Source organism: Nelumbo lutea, chromosome 1 (genome assembly GCF_056320005.1).
Source record: "Nelumbo lutea isolate HS-2025 chromosome 1, American lotus-T2T, whole genome shotgun sequence".
Lineage (NCBI taxonomy): Eukaryota > Viridiplantae > Streptophyta > Magnoliopsida > Proteales > Nelumbonaceae > Nelumbo > Nelumbo lutea.
The window spans coordinates 75,935,247-75,954,924 of record NC_142684.1 but is presented as its reverse complement, the minus strand read 5'-3'; the positions used below and the strand labels follow the sequence as shown (position 1 = coordinate 75,954,924).

The 19,678-nt window shown below is 37.5% G+C and overlaps 1 protein-coding gene across 3 annotated transcripts in view; it reads right to left on the bottom strand.

Annotated features, from left to right (window-relative positions):
* Nucleotides 1-10,126: 10,126 nt before the first annotated feature.
* LOC148875449 (AP-5 complex subunit zeta-1) overlaps nucleotides 10,127-19,678 on the bottom strand; it is a 68,182-nt gene continuing 58,630 nt past the window's right edge. For 2 of the 3 annotated variants that reach the window (XM_088965761.1, XM_088965760.1), the window contains one exon: nucleotides 10,127-10,451. In XM_088965761.1, the coding sequence (XP_088821887.1) occupies nucleotides 10,405-10,451 (47 nt within the window). In that variant the 3' untranslated portion in view covers nucleotides 10,127-10,404. Of the gene's footprint in view, nucleotides 10,452-14,147; nucleotides 14,440-19,678 lie in introns of those variants that run through there. The other variant, XM_088965762.1, reaches the window with a different exon arrangement.

The following is a 19,678-nucleotide window of genomic DNA, read 5'->3' as shown; positions in this document are numbered from 1 at the left end:
CATCAAAAAATAGGGCATTGAAAAAGTCATCTTCTCCAATTGCGATGCTGAATTTAGTAACATCAAACTCATCCCTTGTTGAAACTATGAAACAATTAACCAATCAATAAACAGTCAACTATCATTGCCATATAATCTTCCAACTATACCAAAACAGTTGCACAATATATCCATCGTTAGGCTTAAAGAAAAAAGAAGGCACCAGAAACCATGAAGAGCAGAGTGGCTTGAAATTCAAATCAAATATTGGCCAACACAACACTAGTAGCAGCTTCATGGACTCCGGGTTCAACAGCAACTAGAAAAGCATCACTAGGAAAACGAATGGCACTACTCGCAATGATCCCATCTGCACACACCAAGGCAATGAATGAAAAAGTTGCCCCATTAGAAAAAAGAAATGCACATCCATCTCCTATATAGTTTAAGCCAAAATAGCATCTCTGATCATAAGGACTACCCAGATGAGCAAAGTCCTCAGACTTAAATTGTAATAAATCTCCCAATACTTTCTTTGCACTATTCGAAAATGAAAGACTCCCTTCCAAATGATCCACGAGGACTTCACCATATGATACCAATAAGAAGAAAATAGAGAACCTCACAAATGTGAGAGAAAAACTCGCATTCAAAGATGGAGAAGGAAACTTACATAAGCAAGAGGAAGAGCCATAAGAATGAGAAGATGAAGAGAGAGTGAGAAAGGAGAGAAAATGAGAGATTCGGTAGAAAGAAGAATATGGTCTTATGGGTGATTTTAAATGAAGAACAATTTGGTCCTAAAAAGTTAAAAACCTTCTCCCACTCATGTTTTTACAATTATTTTGAAAACATGACTGAATTTGTCAAATGACCAAATTTGGTCATTTAATATGCAAAAATCCCTAATTTAATGTTGTATTTTCATTAAATAAAGATAGGTTCAAGTTTTATACAAGTAATTTTTAATTTATCTGTCATAAAATATAATATTAAAGTCATTTTATCTCATTTATTAATAATACAAACTATTTTGATCAATTTTATTTTAATTTATTTATATTCTTTCATATCCAACTATAATTCGAATCTGCTAGATATCCAATGGATATGATCTGATTCAAATTTGAATTACAAATCAAATTCGTATATACTTATATCTGATTCGATCCGATATACAACTTTGATGTAGTCAATCTAGACACGCTTTTGATTTGTTGCACTCTTATACCCATTTTTTGGGCTTGGGTATGTTTGGGATACCCAAAAACGAGGATAAGCCCAAATTTTTAGGATGAGATCCACCCCAAGTCCAAACCAAATCGGCACAAAACGTAAGGTTGTGGAGAAAAAGTATTAAACCTTCACTGGCCTAACTTGCGGCTCTACTTTCAATTCCCACATATTAAACCTTTATTAAGCAGCGAGAAAATATTTAGGGTCCGTTTGGTTCATGATTAGAATCAGAATCGGAATCAGAATGGCCTATTTTGCTTGGTTGTTTGGTTTAGACCGGAATTGAAATCGGATTCTGATTCATACTGTTTGATTCATTAAGAAGCTGGAATCGGAATCAGATATGATTTTCAATTTTGCCCCCAATAAAAATAAAAAAGCAGAAAATGCATGAAAATACCAAAAATGCAGAAAATTTGCAAAAAATGTAAAAATTACAATAATTTTGTAGAAAATTCAGAAAAAATGCATAAAGATACTCAAATTTTGCAGAAATTGCAAAAAAAAAAATGTTGAAATTTTGCAGAAAAATGCATAAAAAATTCTATTAAGAGGTGTGTATTAAGTGGGGCCTATCTTGTCTCGTAGTAAGTACCAGATGGTAAGTATTAACTGCAAAATGGGGAGAGGAACCGTTGGAGTTAATACTTACCGCGTACAGTCATATGTGGGAATGTCGTGTTTCATTGCGGGTGTGTATGACATTTTTGTAGCATGAAACACTACATGGGAATGGCACCCCCGGAATGGGAATGGCATTCCTTGAGGTGGGGTAGGGAATGGGCATTCCCTTATATGGGGTAATCCCATTCCACCTAGAGTGGGAATGGGATTCTCATTCCATTTAACTAAACATTTAGAATGGGAATGAATCATTCCGATTTCGATTCTAGACTTCTATTCCCTCGAACCAAACGAACCCTTATGCTCAAAAATTTAACCTTTAAAGCTAATTTCTTAAACTACCATTATGGTTTAGCTAATTGACTAATTCTACCCTTATTGTTTATATATTGTCTTAGAGTACCCCAAAGTTTTTTAACAATTATAATTCAAATACGCTAGATATCCAATGGATATGATCTTATTCAAATTTGAATATAAACAAATGTGATGAGGAGTAATTTGGTCATCCCAATCGAATAGCGACACGTGGCCTCTAGTGAACACCTTGACATTGAGTCATTAGTCCAATTTGGCAAATTAGTTCGGAGCGCCTTGTCCGGGCCAACCTCCACTTCGATAAGACCGAACTAGCAGACCCCATAAGATTGCAGCGACTTGTCCTAGGAGTCGGTCGAGCTGTAGTGATTCAAGACGACCTATGAGGGAGAACTCACTAACCACTCGTAGAGGTACGTCGCCAAGAGCGTTGATGCCCTGACCGTTAGAATGATTCACCGTGTTGTGCGCCTCGACTTTACTCGAGCAAACCGTAACCTCCGCTGGGATCTCGCAACCAACGCATTAATGCGCCAGATAAAACAGAAACAACTCCGCGAAGAGCTCAGGCCCATTACCAAGAGGGCCCTGAGCATCGATGCTTATAAAAGGCACTCATTCCCACTTGAAAAGGTATGCGCACTAAGTACTTTAGAGATCTCTCAATCTCTCAAAGAACTCTCAAGCACTCTCTGACTTAAGCATCGAAGTGCCCTCCTTGGGTAAAAGACACCCGGGCACTCTCACCTTCTTCCCTTTGTAGCATACATCAACTCGATCATCCGAACATTAGCTTGGTCATACTTCAGCTCAGCCCAGCCAAATAGACGTCCAAATTAGAGTCCGAATCACTAGACACGAAGGAACTTCCAGATTATGCGACATCAAAATCAAATTTAGATATTGATTCAATCTATTTACAACCCTATAGTCAATCTAGGCCACAGCCCACCCATATCCAAAAAATGGGTATTCAATTATCTAAAAAAAAAAAAGCTATGATATAATCAATCTAGGCAACCGTCATACAGGCCACGCTTTTGATTTGCTGCACTCGGATACCGAATTTTTTGGGCTTGGGTAGGTCTAGGATACCCAAAAATGAACATAAACTCAAATTTTTAGGATGAAGTCACCCCAAGTCCAAACCAAATCAACACATAACCTTACCTTGATTGGCCATACCAATAACCCAACTTGCAACTCTACTTTCAATTCCCACCTATTAAGCCTTTCTTAACTTTCAATTCCCACATATTAAGCCTTTCTTTATCAGAGAGAAAATATTAATACTCAAAATTTTAACATTGAGGGCAAAATTTCTTAAACTATTCTTACGATTTAGTTAATTGAGTAACTGCATTCTTAATATTTGCATGTTGTTTTAGATTTTCCGTAAGTTTTCTAATCTAAAACCTCCTTGCCTTTAACGTCATGAAGGAAGAAAATACAAAAACAATTTTACTCATTATTCTCCTTTAAATTTTCAAAATGAGAGAGTACAGTCAGAGAGTGCTTATCAACAATGCAACCGTGGTGAACTATGGATAGGGCTGTTCATGGGTCAGGTTAGATTAGCTTACTGGCATTTTTCCAACTGATTCAACCTGGTCGGTTTACTTAGAAATGAAATCGAAACTGACCCTGTAGTAAGTAAAATTGACCTGATCGGTTTGAGTCAGTTTGGGTCAGTTTTGTGAATGATTCTTTCAGTGTGAGCGGTAAAAAATTCAAATCTAAGAAATGAAGGCCGGATGTCTGAAAATTAAAAATGATTTGATGGATTAAAGCTGAAATTTTATATATAATATGTATATTTTTGAAATAAAACTGAAATATATCATATATATATAATATATTATATATATAATATATGCAAGTCAGTTCGGGTCGGTTCGGTTTTGATTTTCACACATGAAAACCGAAACCAAAACCAAACCGAGCCATCGGTTTTTGTTTTTATAATTCAAAACCGACCAGTACCGAAGAAAAACCTGTCGACTCAGATTGGATCGGACCAGGTTAATCGGTTTGATCGGTTTACTGTGGAACAGGACAAGGCAGAGAGGAAGAGAGATTATACTCGTCGCTAGGGGACGGTGGAACAGGGGAGGGCGGAGGCAGGGAGGTTATACTCGTCACTGGTGGACGGTGGAACAGGGGACGACGCAACTGGCGCAACCGTTCTCTTCTCAATGAACGTAGCCGGCAGTAGCTGCAGCGACGATTTCGTCAATTGAGGTTTAACTCCAAGAAAGGTAGATAACAGTGGTGCCCACGAAGAATACAGTTGAGGTTTAACCCAAGGAAACGATTTCGTCAACCAACCATTTTCTGCCACTTAAGCCCTATGCCAAGAAAAAAAAAACTGAAGGAGAAGAAAATCCGAAAGCCCCAAGCTTCATCTCTGAATCCAAAGCTAGGTGAACAGTGAGCGTAAATTGTAGATGGAATGCCTGCAGTACGATGTAGGCGTAGAGTCTCCACTTGCCTTCTGGTGGAACCAACCCAGTCAACGCCAGTTGGCAGCCCGAATTGGTGTTTCCAATACATCATTTGTTATCATTCCTCAAAGTCTAGAACATCGATTATCTCGAGACTCCTGGCATGGTATGACGGGCGGGTCGTGCAAGGTGTGGTTCATGTCGTATCGGCTCGCAAGTCGTTACGGGCCGTGTTGCCCGGCATAGCCCACGGTCCAGGCTCATGCGTGCCCATGTCGTGTCACAAGCTTGGGCCGTGCTGGGCTAGGCCAAAGGGTGGGTCTTGGGCCTGGGCAGAACCAAGTTAGATTGATTTTTCTTTTTTAAAATTTTTTATTTCTTTTCTAAGTAAAAGTGTAAAATAAAATATTTAACTTTCCTTTGAGCTTTAATAACTATTTAAAAAATTAAGAAATGAGAAATGAGAAACCTAACACATAAATGAAAAAAAATACTTAACCAAATAAGAATGATGGAATAATAAATTGGAAGAAAAATAGAAATTTTATTTCATTTAAATTTAAATGATACAAATTATAAAGCATACAATGGCTGGATACTTAGATGAATGAAATATGAAAATGGAATAAATTAACAAAATATAAAAAATACAATATAGTTACAATAAAAATATAGCAAATAAATTAAATAAAATTAAAACAAAATTTACAAAAAGTTGAAAAAAAATTCTATACTAGTCAACTCTTGTTCATGAATCATGAATTTCATCATCTATTTCAAGTGAAATATCCGGTGTAGTGTCATGCCTTCCTTTGTCTTGTAATTTATCTTCTACATCTAACCAATCCTTAAAACAGATGCACATCTCTATACTTTTATCGTTCGAGCAATTTCTCTTGTCGTCCAACACCCTAGTACCTACTCTAAAACAAGGATCTATTGGAATTATGGACACCGGAGGGGGTAGTAGATCATGTGCCATGGCAACGAGAACTAGATAATTTTTTGAATGTTCACTCCACTAGGCTAAAATATCAAAATTATTTGTTCCCTCACCTAAACTAGAAAATTTGTTTGTAAATAAAAATTAAGTTCAGTAAATGAACTAGTTGTAGAAGTAGTAGATTTCTGTGTTCTACTTATTAAATAAAAAAGTTTTTCTCTTCTCCTACTCGGCTCAAGATCAGAAGTAGAAGATGTTGTACAAGTTGTAAAATTATTTCCTACTACTTCAGATTCATATAAACTATACATTCCAAATAATAAATTATTAATTTCTTCTTTTTTATTTCTAATTTCAATATTCATATTTTCACAATATGTTTCAAGTAAAATGCCTAAACCATTTTTCCTAATCCTACGATCTAATATTGTAGCTAAGCAATAAAGAGGAAAAGCATTCTCCCAATATTAAACTATTTCCCATTATTTCAATAATACATTTAATTGTGAATTATTTATATAATTTGAAAAATAATCACTAATCACTATTAATTGATAAGGTAAATTACAACTAGTTGGAAAATAAATACCTTATAATTCATTAGTTACATCATAAAAATGTTTTAAAAAATCTCTTATACAAACTACCATTTCCCAATCTTCCTCAAATATAATATTATTAGGCATTTTTGCATTATAAAAATCAGTAAGAATCTGTTTATGAGAAGTACAACTTTCTAACATTACATAGGTAGAATTCCATCTATGTTTAACATCTAATATAAAATGTTTATATTTTAAACCATAATTTTGACATAAATATTTAAATTCTTGTTTTCTTGCCCCTAAACTTTTAATATATATAATACAATTTCTAATTTTAGAAATATGAGTAGAAATAATATTTAAAGCATCCTAAATACATAAATTTAAGATGTGACATGCACATCTAGTATGAAATAATTTACCATTTAAGCATGGTTTTAATTGAAATTTCAAAATATTTATTGTAGAATCATTATTGCTAGCAATTTCAAAACTAATAGAAAATAATTTATTCTCAATTCCATAAGCAAGTAAAGTATTTAAAATGATTGCAACAATAGCTAGGCCAGTATGTGGCCATTCAAGCTTAGTAAAACTTAAAATTCTTTTATTTAAGAGCCAATTTTCATCACTAAAATGGTCAGTAATACAAATATAACATGTTAAATTTAGAAGTACAAACATCAAAAGTAATTGCAATTGTAGAATTAAGATTTGATAACAAATAAATTAAATTTTGTTTGTATGAATAAAAAAAATTTAAAATATTTGATCTAATGGCTAGAAACTTTTTTATATTGTGGATTTACAGAATTACATAACCATTTTACAAGTTTATATCTTCAGTTAACAAAAATGATTGTTCTGCATGTACAATGTATTTTTCTAATTCTTGTCTTATTTTTTCTTGTGAATATTTAAATGTACCAAAAACCCCTCTCCCAATTTGTGTTTGCATTGTTTTTCTCCCTTCTTCTTTTTCCTTCTCACGTATGAGCAAATGTCTGCTTAAATAGCCAGTACCACCCTTGCTACAATAGATAAAGTCTTTTCTACATTTTTGGCAAACTGCTCTTTTTCCCTTACCCTCAACATTTTCTACTTTAAATATTTTCCAAACCGGGCTACTCAACTTAAAGGCCCTCTTTTTCTTTCCCCTAGTATCAATACCAGGGGTGAAAGTTCCATCAATATTAATAGGATCAGTCCTAACACTATTATGATGCGACTAAATATCATCAACAGTAAACATGTTGGGGAAGAGCTGGCCATTTTATTAAATTCTAAAAAAAAATAAAAATTAATATAATTGAGATACTTGAGCCTTTCAACATCCAAGCCTCCCAACTTGATTTCAACAATTAAAGCCTTTCAACATACAAGCCTCCTAAATTGCTAACTTGAGATACTTGAGCTAGTTGAGCAAACCTCCTTCTTGTTGAAACTTCAATAAAGTTTAGAATTGGAGAATCAAACCATCAATCAATCGAACTATTAGAGTTCACTCAAATTGCAGAGAATGTATGAGAGAGAGAGAGAGAGAGAGACTAAGAAAATTGTTAAATTGGTGTGATGACAATGGTGGAGGATAGGGCTATTTAAGGGAATTGAAAATAATTCAATTACCCAAAATACCCTAAAAACTACCTATTTTTTAGTTGTTGAGAGGGGTACTTCGGTCATTGTAAAGTTATTTATAACTTTACCCCAAAAAACCCCTAAACTAGTTATATAGTTGTTGGGGGCATTCGTGTCATTTTTTCTCCCCTATAAGCAAAATACATAAATACCCCCTTATATAGCTATTTATAACTGTTAGGGGGTATTTATGTAAAAATTCAGATGGACTGAGCGTAGTCTGCTATGGGCCCTACGAGCCATGCCGCAGGCTGGGCCGTGTCGGCCCATGGACTATGAACCCCAAGCCTAGCACAACACGGACCATTGTGCCGGGCTTGGCACGACCCGCAGGCTATCGTGCCATGCCAAGTTGGGCCGGTCCAAAGTCGTGTCGGCACGACCCAATTTACACCTCTAGTCAACTCATCGATTCCGTTAAAGAGCCTCTCATCAATGGAGGCCGCCCGACACCTGCCTCTCTTTCATCAACAATGTTTGGATTGAAAATCCTATTAATCTAAAACCTACATTCAAAGATATCGTTAATATGGTATATAAAGCAGAAGTCGAAGAATCTTATTGACTTTGCCTTCCACAACAACGTGAAGCCCTTGGAGGCAAGGTTCAAAATATCAATACGCCTGATACGCCGGTAGGGGCGTATCAGGCCATATCGGTACTTTGTTTTATACTTTTTTTTTCAAAACTAGTTCAGGGGGGACGGTTTAAGGCTCCTCCACACCTTGGATCGGTCAGAACCCGATAAACCCCCTATAGAGGCATATCGGGAATCTCCCAAAACGATATGTATTGGCCGATACATGTCAATACTTTGAACCTTGCTTGGAGGTGCCATTGAACATGAGTAGAAAATTATACTTCGCCTTTCTTTTGAGAATTGAAAGTAGGGTAAATTTGTCTATTTGCCAAATCAAAGAGACCCAATGCCTGAACAAATCATTTGAACTGTGAAACATATAAACAAAAGGTTAATATTGGGTTAAGAAAAAGAATTTATAGGTCACATGGTGTCATATGTACATTAATTGTGATGGACCGGATTCATCATTCGTAATGGACCGGATTAAAAAACCCATATTAAAAAAAATCTAATTTGAATTCTTACCAAACCCAGTCATTACGAATGATGACTTACATCTATGTCCCAGCTCTGCAGTCTATTGGATGATCCAGAATAAAAAAAAATCCAAACCCAGTCATTCGTAATGGACCGGATCGAACGAGGGTAGCGGGAGGAGACTTCTCTAGCGCAGCAATTAGCAGATTTTCACTATTGAAATCATTTGTACTTAAGTTCTCTCTGTTTGCAGTTTAAATGTGAATCGCATAGAAACTTTTCACACGGTTCAGTTTTGCATTCATTTGTTTGCAACTCTAATTTGAATTCTTCCCTGGTATAAAATCTGTTCTTTTGGCTCAGTTTGGAAGGAGTATAAATACAAATGTGTAGAGAGCAAATTCATGTATTTTGTATTATTTTGTATGCGCTTGCATTGTACATGTAGTCCTTCCAAACTGAGCCTTTATTTCATTTGCACTCACTGACTGCAAATTTTGCATCCCAAAAACTAATAAAAACTTACACCACTTTCATCCAATTCTCTGCCATATTAAGTGAAGACAGCAATACAACATCATCTTGCTTCTTACCTCACTCCCAAACAAATAACCCTCCCACCTCCATTCTCTTTCATGTAAGGTTGTGAACCACATCATTTTACTTCCTATTTTACTTATAATAAAACAAATAAAACAAACTCTAATCTGAAGCAAAAATACACCGAACTTACACTCGGCCTATATACACTCCCACGCATTTCAACTAAGGCTGTGTTTTGTTTAATTTTATTTTTAAGGTACTATTACGTCTTAATGATAGATGTTTGAGTTGATTATTCCTTCACTGGACGGGATTGTGGCGTAGTCCACATTGATTGGTAGGATGCAGGATTGTGTAAAACGTAATTGCAGCAAAAGAAGTTTCACACTGAAAATGGAGCATATTAAATAAGGAAAAAAGGCAGCTAAATGAGCATTTCGACTGTCAACATTTCAACTCTGAAAAATTTCACCCAACTTTCCCAGCATTGTACCGGTTTGTGAAGCACGGTTGGCCATGCAAAACTTTATATCAGAGTATAGACTCCAGATCTTGAACCAACTAATCACTAATAAGAAAGAACTATGAATATGAAGCCCCCCCCCCCCCCCTCTCTCTCTCTCTCTCTCTCTCTAACACATATACACAAACACATGAAATGCTATAGAAAACAATGAATTCAACAAGGAGACTGCCACAAAATAGGGAAAGGGTGGAGGAAAAAATCATTGCAAAGAAATGCAATTAGAAAAAAAAAAAAACATTTTACTTGCCAGTTTACAAAACAAATACTCTATAGGCCACGAAATCCAGATGTCATTTTATTTTTCTCCATGTCAAGCACTTTCAAGCGTAAGAATCTGGATGAATAAGCAGAGAAAGCAAAAGTCCAGATTTGTTAACAAAAAAATATCATATCTGGCAACTGGAATGGGAGGTCGAATTAATCAATTTAGGGTATCTGCTTTAACTTATTGACTATAGCCATCTCAATGGAGCACATCAGAGAGCACTACAACCTTACCTGGAAACTCAAATATATACCCTTTTTTTTTTCTGTATTGGCTCTGTTTATCAGCTTTGAAGTATATCGGAGAATAGAAAATCATGAAACGGTGGACCTGTAACAGTATATGTCATAGAAGCACATGTCAAATTTTTTTTAAATAACATATAAAGATACACCCATCGAAATGGAAATTTAATCTTGGTTAAGAGCAAAGCCGTTAGGAATAAGCATGTTCCAATTCAGTTACAGTTTCAGCCCAAAGAACACTTTTTTTTTCTTTTTCTTGGTTTTTGCTACTAGTTAGGGGTGCGCATCATTTATTAAGAATTTGCAATGTCCAGTATCACCACCCCTTGTTAAAAGCTCCTTGTGAATGATTGAACCTAAGCATGTAAATACACAAGTCTACTTTAATCTTCAAGTAACAAAAAAATTATAATGTATAATTCCTATTGCATGCTGATGGGCCAGAGATAGGGTCGGCCCAAAACAGATTAACAGAGATGGATTGAAGTAGTGATAAATGATTGAGGGCCCATAGTTTAACAACAGACAAGACACTGAAGAGTGGAATGGTGGAACGGGATTCATGTAGCTCCTAGTAATTGTTCTAAAGTGAACATTTTCTTCCTTTTTTCAATAAGCAACAGTAAAGATAATATTATTGCATCAACAGAAAAATATACAAACTGAACAGAACAAAATGGTCATGATGATGATGATGATGAACAAAAAAATATACAAAGATTCTAACAGCCTAAGTTGACCCTAGATCTATAAGATAGAAAGGCACTTTGTGTACCATGAAACCCCTAGCCACCAGAGAGTGGCCATTGCTTCGATTCACTAAGATAGTGAAGCCATCTCGTGGTACCAAAAATCCCATCCTCGGGTGACCTGGACTGATTTTAGAAAGGACCTATGCATTAGATTTGGACCAACATCCTATAAGAATTATGATGAGGAACTGTCAAAACTTAAAACAAACTGAATCTGTACGTGAGTATTAGATTGAATTTGAATGATTGGCCACATGAGTTCATGGATGGCTAGAGAAAGCATTGGTGGGGTGTTTCATTGGAGGTTATTAGAAGTAAAACAGTAGAAAAAACAAAGAATAAGAAGAAGAGAGAAGAAAGAGTTACAATCCAAAAAACAGTTCTGGCGGCGCCGGAATTTATTAATATATAGGGCGACATGTAAAACAACCAAAAAGACATATTTTCCCCTTGTGGCACCTACGGCACATAAAACTATTTATTCTAACACTCCCCCTCAAGTTGGGACATAGATGTAAATCATGACCAACTTGTCACATAAAGCATTGGGCCACAAGTGATGGAGATCCTTGGCATATCTGTAAGTTGTTCTTTTGAGCTGACATGGGGAGTGCATACTTCTCCATTGACAAGTTTTTCCTTAATAAAATGCTTGTCCACTTCAATATGTTTTGTCCTATCATGGAGGATTGGGTTGGATACAATGTTGATAGCAGCTTTGTTGTCATAATAGAGTGACATAGGATTGTTAACTACAAAGCTAATAGGATTTTTATCCACATGATTTCAGCAACTCCATGAGACATAGCTCTGTATTCTTCTTCAGCACTGGACCTGACCACCACACTTTGTTTCTTACTTATCCAAGTGACTAGGTTTCCTCCCACAAACATACAATACCCACTGGTAGACTTTCTATCATCAACTACCCCTACCTAGTCAGTATCTATATACACCTCAACTTTTAGATGTCCATGCTTATGAAATAACAAACCAGCCCTTGGGAACTTCTTGAGGCATCTAAGAATCCTTTTTGCAACCTCAAAGGGGGTAGTCTTGGGATTATGAATGAATTGACTAAGGACACCCACAACATAAGAAGTGTCAGTTCTGGTCATGGATAGATAAGAGTCTCCCTACAAGTCTCTAGAACTTCTTCACATCTTTCATAGCCTCCCCTTGAATATCACCCAAGTGATGATTAGGGTCAATGGGTGAATCAATTGGCTTCACTCTTAACTTGCTTGTGTCCTCTAATAGATCTAGGATGTATTTCCTTTGAGAAATAAAGATGCCCTTTTCAAAGTGGGCAACTTCAATCCGAAGGAAATAATGTAAGGGACCCAAATCTTTCACTTCGAATTGAATGGCTAAGAATTTCAACTTCTATATTTTAGTTTTCTAATCTCCTATGACCACTATGTCATCAACATACACTATTAGAACTGCAAATTTTCCTTCACCTTTCTTCACAAACAGGGTATGATCTGACTGACATTGTTTAAACCCCATCTGTTATAATGCCATGTGAAACTTGCTAAACCAAGCCCAAAGTGACTGCTTCAACCCATATAATGATTTTTTAACCTGCACACCTTCTACTCACTACCTTTGGCACAAAACTCTGACGGCTAACTCATGTACACTTCCTCCTCTAGGTCACCATTCAAGAATGCATTTTTTACACCCAATTGGTGAAGTCCTGGTTAAGATTAGCTGCCAGTGAAAGGAGGATTCTAATAGAGTTTCATCTTGGCTACTAAAGTAAAGGTCTCTACATAGTCCACTCCACACACCTGTGTAAACCCTTTTGCCACCAATTTGGCTTTGTACCTTTCTACAATACCATCAGCCTTATGCTTTACCGTGAACACCCACTTACATCCTACTGGTTCTTTTCCTTCAGGAACATCTACCAACTCCCAAGTGCCATTCTTGTGCAGGGCATTAATTTCTTCCTTCATTGCATCTGTCTATTCGAATACGGATACAGTTTCTACAACATTCTTAGGAACAAAAACGTTGTCAATGGAGGAAAGAAAAGCACAATATGAAGGTGAAATTTGATCATAAGACACAAAGTGAGAGACATGATGACTAGTAGTACAAGATCTAACACCCTTTCTCTTAGCAATAGGAACATCAAGGTCAACAATAACAGGAGATTAATATCAAGAGGATCAGGCATATCAATAGGAACAAGTGTACCTAGCTAAGGGGGATCTACCTCTAGAGAGTTTGATGATGTTTGCAACATAGTTTCAAATTCCATGGCTCTTGGAACTCTACTGGCCTTTGTGGTGACAAAGATATAGAATGAAAGAGGATCGGGAAGAGGAGGTAATTGAACCTGAGTGTGTTTCTCTTCAACCCTACTCCCCCCAACAAGAAATCGGGAAAAAATGTTGACCCTCAAAAAAGGATGCATCCATGGTGACAAAATACTTGTGTGAAATTGGATCATAGCATTGGTGGCCCTTCTAAGACAAAGGGTAACCTAGAAAAACACAAGGGATAGCACGAGGGTCAAGCTTACCATGAGTAGGGGACAGGTCATGAATGAAGCAACGACATCTAAAGAGACGCATTGGAATAGAGAACAAAGGGACCTTAGGAAACAAAAGCTTATGCGGGGCCTTATACTCTAGCAACCAAGATGGCATACAATTGATATATGCAACATACATAACAACATCCATCCAAAAGCATTTTAGAGCATACATATGTAGTAAAAACCCACGAGCAACTTCAAGAAGATGAGGTTTTTCCTCTCAGAAACACCGTTTTGTTGAGGTATCTTAGCACAGGAGCTTCAATGAAGGGATCCACACAAAGCATAGAACTCTGAGATGACAATACTCCTTTGCATTGTCCGACTAGAAAATATGAATCTCAATTTGGAATTGAGTAAAATCATGCATCGAATATCTTTAACAATCTTTGGCACCTCATCAATTAAAGTAATGAAATACTTATAACCAATTTCAGAAAGTAGAGCAATAGGTCCCCAAACATTGGAATAAACAATGTGAAAAGGAAATTCAGATCTTTATTTCTTAAAGGAAAAGAACTTCTACAATGTTTACTCAACTGACACGTCTAACACTGCAACTCATTTAATGACAAATACTTAAATAACTCTAGAAACATAACCTTTAATGAATCAAAAGAAAGATGACCAAGACAACTATGCCATAAGTAGGCTTGACTCTCACTAGATAGACTCGAAGACTTTGTAACCACAAGAATAGTTTGACTCTCCAACATGTAGAGACCATCCACCATACTTCCTCTACCGATCGTCCTCCTTGAGGTCAAATCCTAGAACACACAAGAAGAAAAGAAGGTTACTAAGTAATTTAAAGAATGAGTAATACTGTTGATTCAAAGTAATTGATAGGCAATTTTGGAACATGCAACACATTAGAGAGGGTAAGGCCAAATGGAAGGGAGATGGTTCATTGACTGGCTATGGTAGAGAATGAACCATCAATCACTCCCACCTTATCTCTCCCAAAGAGGAAGTTATATGCCTGAAACAAATTTAACTTACCAGTCGTGTGATTTGCAGCTCTAGAGTCAATTATCCAGGGGGATTCAGATGTACGAGATGACACATGGAAGGCAATGGCAGAGTTACTTGATGTAGACGCAAAGGAAGTAGGAGTAGGGCCAGAATCTACCTGACGAAATGTCCTACCATATAGGTCCAAATGGTCACGAAAAGAATTGATAATCTCTACGTTGGAATTAGAACCAAAGGGACATTCCTGAGTTACTGTGGGAATAGTTTCTTGAGAGGCCACATTTGCTGAATTATATTTCTTCTGATTCTGCTGAATTGGCTTTTTTCCCTAATAAGATGCTGATTTTTAACTTAATTCCTGAGCCCACTTAGACTTCCCATGGAGATCCCAATATGTGCCTCTAGTATTTCTGGACTTCTAACAATGTGTGCACCAAAGTTTGTCTTTAATATCCACTAGCTTTTGGAAGTCACCCTTCTTAAAAGAACTCCTACCATTTCCACCTGTACCTCCCTTGACTACCAAGGCAATTGGTTCCCCCTCTAAACAATTCATCACACTTCTTCTACTCTCCTCAACTGGACTAAGGCATAGTACAACCTAGACTAAAGGTAAGTCCTTGCTTCCCAAGAGCTGTACTCTGATAGACTCATATATAGGATTTGGCCCCAAATGAAAGCAAATACCTTCTACTAGGAGACAAGGGACATGTAAGCTTTTGCATCTTCATCACACTTCTAATTCACACTTCGATAATGATCCAACTCCTTCCAAATTGATGTCAAATCTGAGTAATATACTGAGAGACTCCTCTTCCCTTGCTTACAAGTGGATGATTCAGCTTGCAATTGGTAGATTTTTGCATAGTGTCTTTGTTCTGAATAGGTAGATTTTGCTTGTTCCCAAATTTCACAAACTGTTTCAGCCCACATAAAAGTTTCCCTCACTTGTGGCAGCATGGACACTAAGAACCACGACATCACTATACTATTCTCTTGATCCCATTTGTCATGTTCAGCACTTCCAACCTTTGGTTCCTTCACCTTACTATTTGTCATGTTCAGCACTTCCAACCCTTGGCAGTAGTGTTGAGCTTAATTCCTCTAGACCACTCAAGGTTATTGAGTCCATCAAAGGGAATCACAGCCATAGGGAAACCCATATCCATCCCCCCACTCATTCCGTTTTGATCTACACACACTTGGAGTTGCAAAATTTCAGAAGACACAATTCTGTTCACTATTCAGCTCCAAGTACACACCCAAGGGTCTCTCCTGACACAAATCAGTCCGACAAACACACTAGAACTACAGTCAACATACACCCACTGCAGTCTGGACACAAACCAACTATTTTTTTTTTCCAAAAAAAAATTAGGTTATTTTTATGGCTGAAACAGTCCACTACAGACTCCACAGTCACAGTCCACACTTCCAGACCATGTTATCACCTCAACCACCAGGAGGGACCACAAGCAATGCTGCCAGTCAAAAAACAGATCATTTGTGACCTACAGAATTCCCATTCTTAGGTATAAGGATCACATGATCCACAGAAAAAAAGGTTTGAAACCAAATACACACTTCCTCACAGCATTCAGCAACTTCAGTTTCTGTTTTTTTGTGGTACACGACCAAGGGGGAGAAGAAAGAGGTAAAGAGTTCTGCTGTATCAGTCGAGAGTTGGTCCTTTTGATCTCAATCTGAAGAAGACAGCAAGAAGAAGAGAAAATTTGATCGATCTGTTCTTAATCCCAGTCATTTTTCTCTGACACCATATTAGAAGTAAGACAGTAGAAAAAACAAAGAAGAAAGAGTTGCAATCCAAAACACAGTTCTGGTGGTGCCAGAATTTATTAATATATATAGGGCGACACTTCAAACAACCATAAAGACATACTTGCCCCTTGTGGCACCTACAGCACATAAAACTATTTATTCTAACAGAGGTCTTACGAAGGAAATCCGTATTGAGGTCAAGGCCCTCTAGCCAGTTGACAATTCTGGCCACGGTGGGACTAGCTAGACTGCAATAAGAGAAGTTGAGCCAGCTCAGGAAGATAAGCTGACCGATCGGACTTATACTTAAATCCCCCCAATCCACTAACCCCACTACAACACCCAACGTCCCTTATAAGAAGCTAACCTAGACTGAAATACAGGCCTGAAGAGAAAAGGGCCTATTTTACGATTTTGATGAGAAGTTCAACCAAGGACATAAATGTAATGCCTAACAAGTGTTCATTCTACAATCTGATGGGCCTGGTGGCAAAGAGGGACCAAATACTACTGTAGAAGGCAGTGCCAACCCAGAGGATATGCCTGTCAACAATATCTGTAAACCCATGGCCCGATCTGATATCTGATCCGATAAAAATCCAAGTCCGATATATATATGTTATATTTTTATACATTAATGTAATAAATAAAATCTCTTAGGGGTAAATGAGGAAATCTGTTCCTCAAACCTACAGTTGGCCAGCCCTAAACCCTAAATTACTCGACATTTTCTTCTCAGCCCAGGTTTTCTTCTCTCTCGCCATCGCCTTGCCGTTCTCCCCTCTCTCGACTCTCTATGCAACAACCAACAAGAACAAGACTACAACTCTCGCTGTCACCTTGTCGTTCTCTCCTCTCTCAACTCTCACTCTCTGCAACAACCAACAAGAACAAGACAACGCTCACTGTCGCCTTGCAGGTTACATGTTTAAATTACAGTTTACAGGTTTAATTTGATCTTGTATTCTTGTTTGTTCTGAATAAATTATAGATTACAGATTATATTTTCATTTGTTCTGAATAAATTACTTTTGTTTCAAGTAAAGAATTGTTTTATTTCAAAACTTCTGAAATAAAAATTTATGTTTCACGGATTACAGAATTGTTTCAAATTTTGAGTAAAAATCACAGATTATAGAATAGTTTTACTTTTGTTTTATCTACAGTAGCATCAGTCGGAGTCGGATTAAAACCCAAAAAATTCAATCAGATTTGAACTCGGATGCCCTGCACACAATCCAATTGGATTTTGGATCGGAGTCAGATGCAGCTAACATCCTGTTGAATCGAACTCAGATTTAGATGAATATGACCCGAGTTTGATCCGATTACAGGCCTACCAGAGGGGGCCTATGACACTGAGGCCCCAGAGATATCTTTGCAGGCCTTGACCGGTCTAACATCCCCTCAGACCATGAGAGTTAAAGGCCAACTAGCAGGCCAACAAGTGTCATCCTCATTGTTAGAGTGAACCGAATAAGGGTAGTTTAGTCAACTTGTCTTTGTTAAGTTGTATGCTTATGTGGCAGTTTTATTAGAGACACTCTGCCCCACACTTAAGTAAGGGCAGTTTAGTCTTTGTACAAGTAATTAGAGACTAATTACTATTAAGGGTCGACTGATAGGGTTAACCCATCAGATTCGACAGTCCCTTCATTTTCCTTCTTCTTCTTCTCTTCTTTGTCTTCTTCTTCTTTTTCTTCTTCTTCTTCCTCTTGCTGGTTCGGGTTACTGTAGCAGCAGTCGAAACATGGTATCAGAGTAAGGTTCCTGACCTACTTCAGTTCGTGAACATCTCAGCAGTGTTCATGACCTCTCTTTCTTTGTTTCTGGGCTGTCAATGGAGAAAACTGGTTCGTCCTAGGTCTGAAACATCTCAACTCGTCTCTCTCTACTGCGCATAACTTCTTCATTAAGAAAATGACTTCAGCAGTGAATGGTTGGTTGAAACTCTCAAAAGAAGGTCGGTTATTTCTTCCCCTTGTGCTGCTGGTATTTCTGGGTAGAAAACCTTCAAAAACCTGCGAGTACTGATCAGAACCTAGAGAACTAGGTTTATTGTTGCCCTAGTTCTTGGAGAAAATCCCAAGAACGGACTGTGTTTACAGTAACCGAATGGTGTAAGGGCTGCTGTAAGTGGCTGAATGGTGTAAAGGCTGCTGTAAGTGGCCGAATTGTGCAAAGTGTAATGCAGTGACCTAGCTGAGTTCTTTGTGGTCGGGTAGTGCCCTCTTAAAGGTGTTAAACAGGTCTGTACCGGGTGTAACAGATATGACTATGTGGTGGTGCTTGTGATGCACAATCTTTGTTAAGTGGTTGTAAGAGGGCTTGCATGTGATTAGTAAGTGTTGAATTGATGCTTATGTGGTTCCTGATGTTGTGAAATCAGTAGTGGTGTGAACAAGAACAAGGCTTGTGTACCTATTATTGTGCTTAGGGACTGCTATAGGTGCTGGAACATCAAACTCCTAATAACAGCACTCAGTTGGTAGCTGGGAATTCAGGTTAGAAGCAGCGGTGAAAGAGTATCATGGCAGCAATGGGAGATGCATATAATGATCAGAAACCTAATGTGGTAGTTCCCTCTGACTATCTAGGTGTACAAATGACCTCAATTAAACTGAATGGTGAGAACTATGTTCCATGGGCCAAATCAGTGGAAGTTTTCCTCAAGGCAAAGCGGAAAGTGAAGCATGTAAAAGAAAATAAACCACCGGCTGACTCTCCAGGGTTTGATGACTGGGAACAAGAGGATGCTCAAATCATGACCTGGCTATGGAATAGTATGGAACCAAAAATTAGTACCAACTTCATGTTCCTAGATACGGCTAAGGATATATGGGAACATGCTAAGAAGCTGTATTCTGGACAAAATAATACTACAAGGGTATATCAACTTTATCAGGAATACTTTGATTTGCAACAAGGAAACAAAACCCTAGAAGAGTACTATGCCTGCATGAAGAATCTCATAAATGAACTCAATGTCTATCATCCCCTCACTCCAGATGTTAAAGTTCAGCAACAATAGAGGGAACAACTAGATGTTACAAGATTCTTAGTGGGGTTGAAATCGGAGTATGAACCAGTTAGAGTCCAAATATTAGGGAGCTCTACTCTTCCTACACTTGAGGAAGCATTTGCACGACTTCGTAGGATTTCTTTGGGACATATAGAGAATCCCACACAGTCTGATAGATCAGCACTTGTGACAGCCAGAGGAGGTGGACGTGGTACAAGAAGGAGAGGACATGC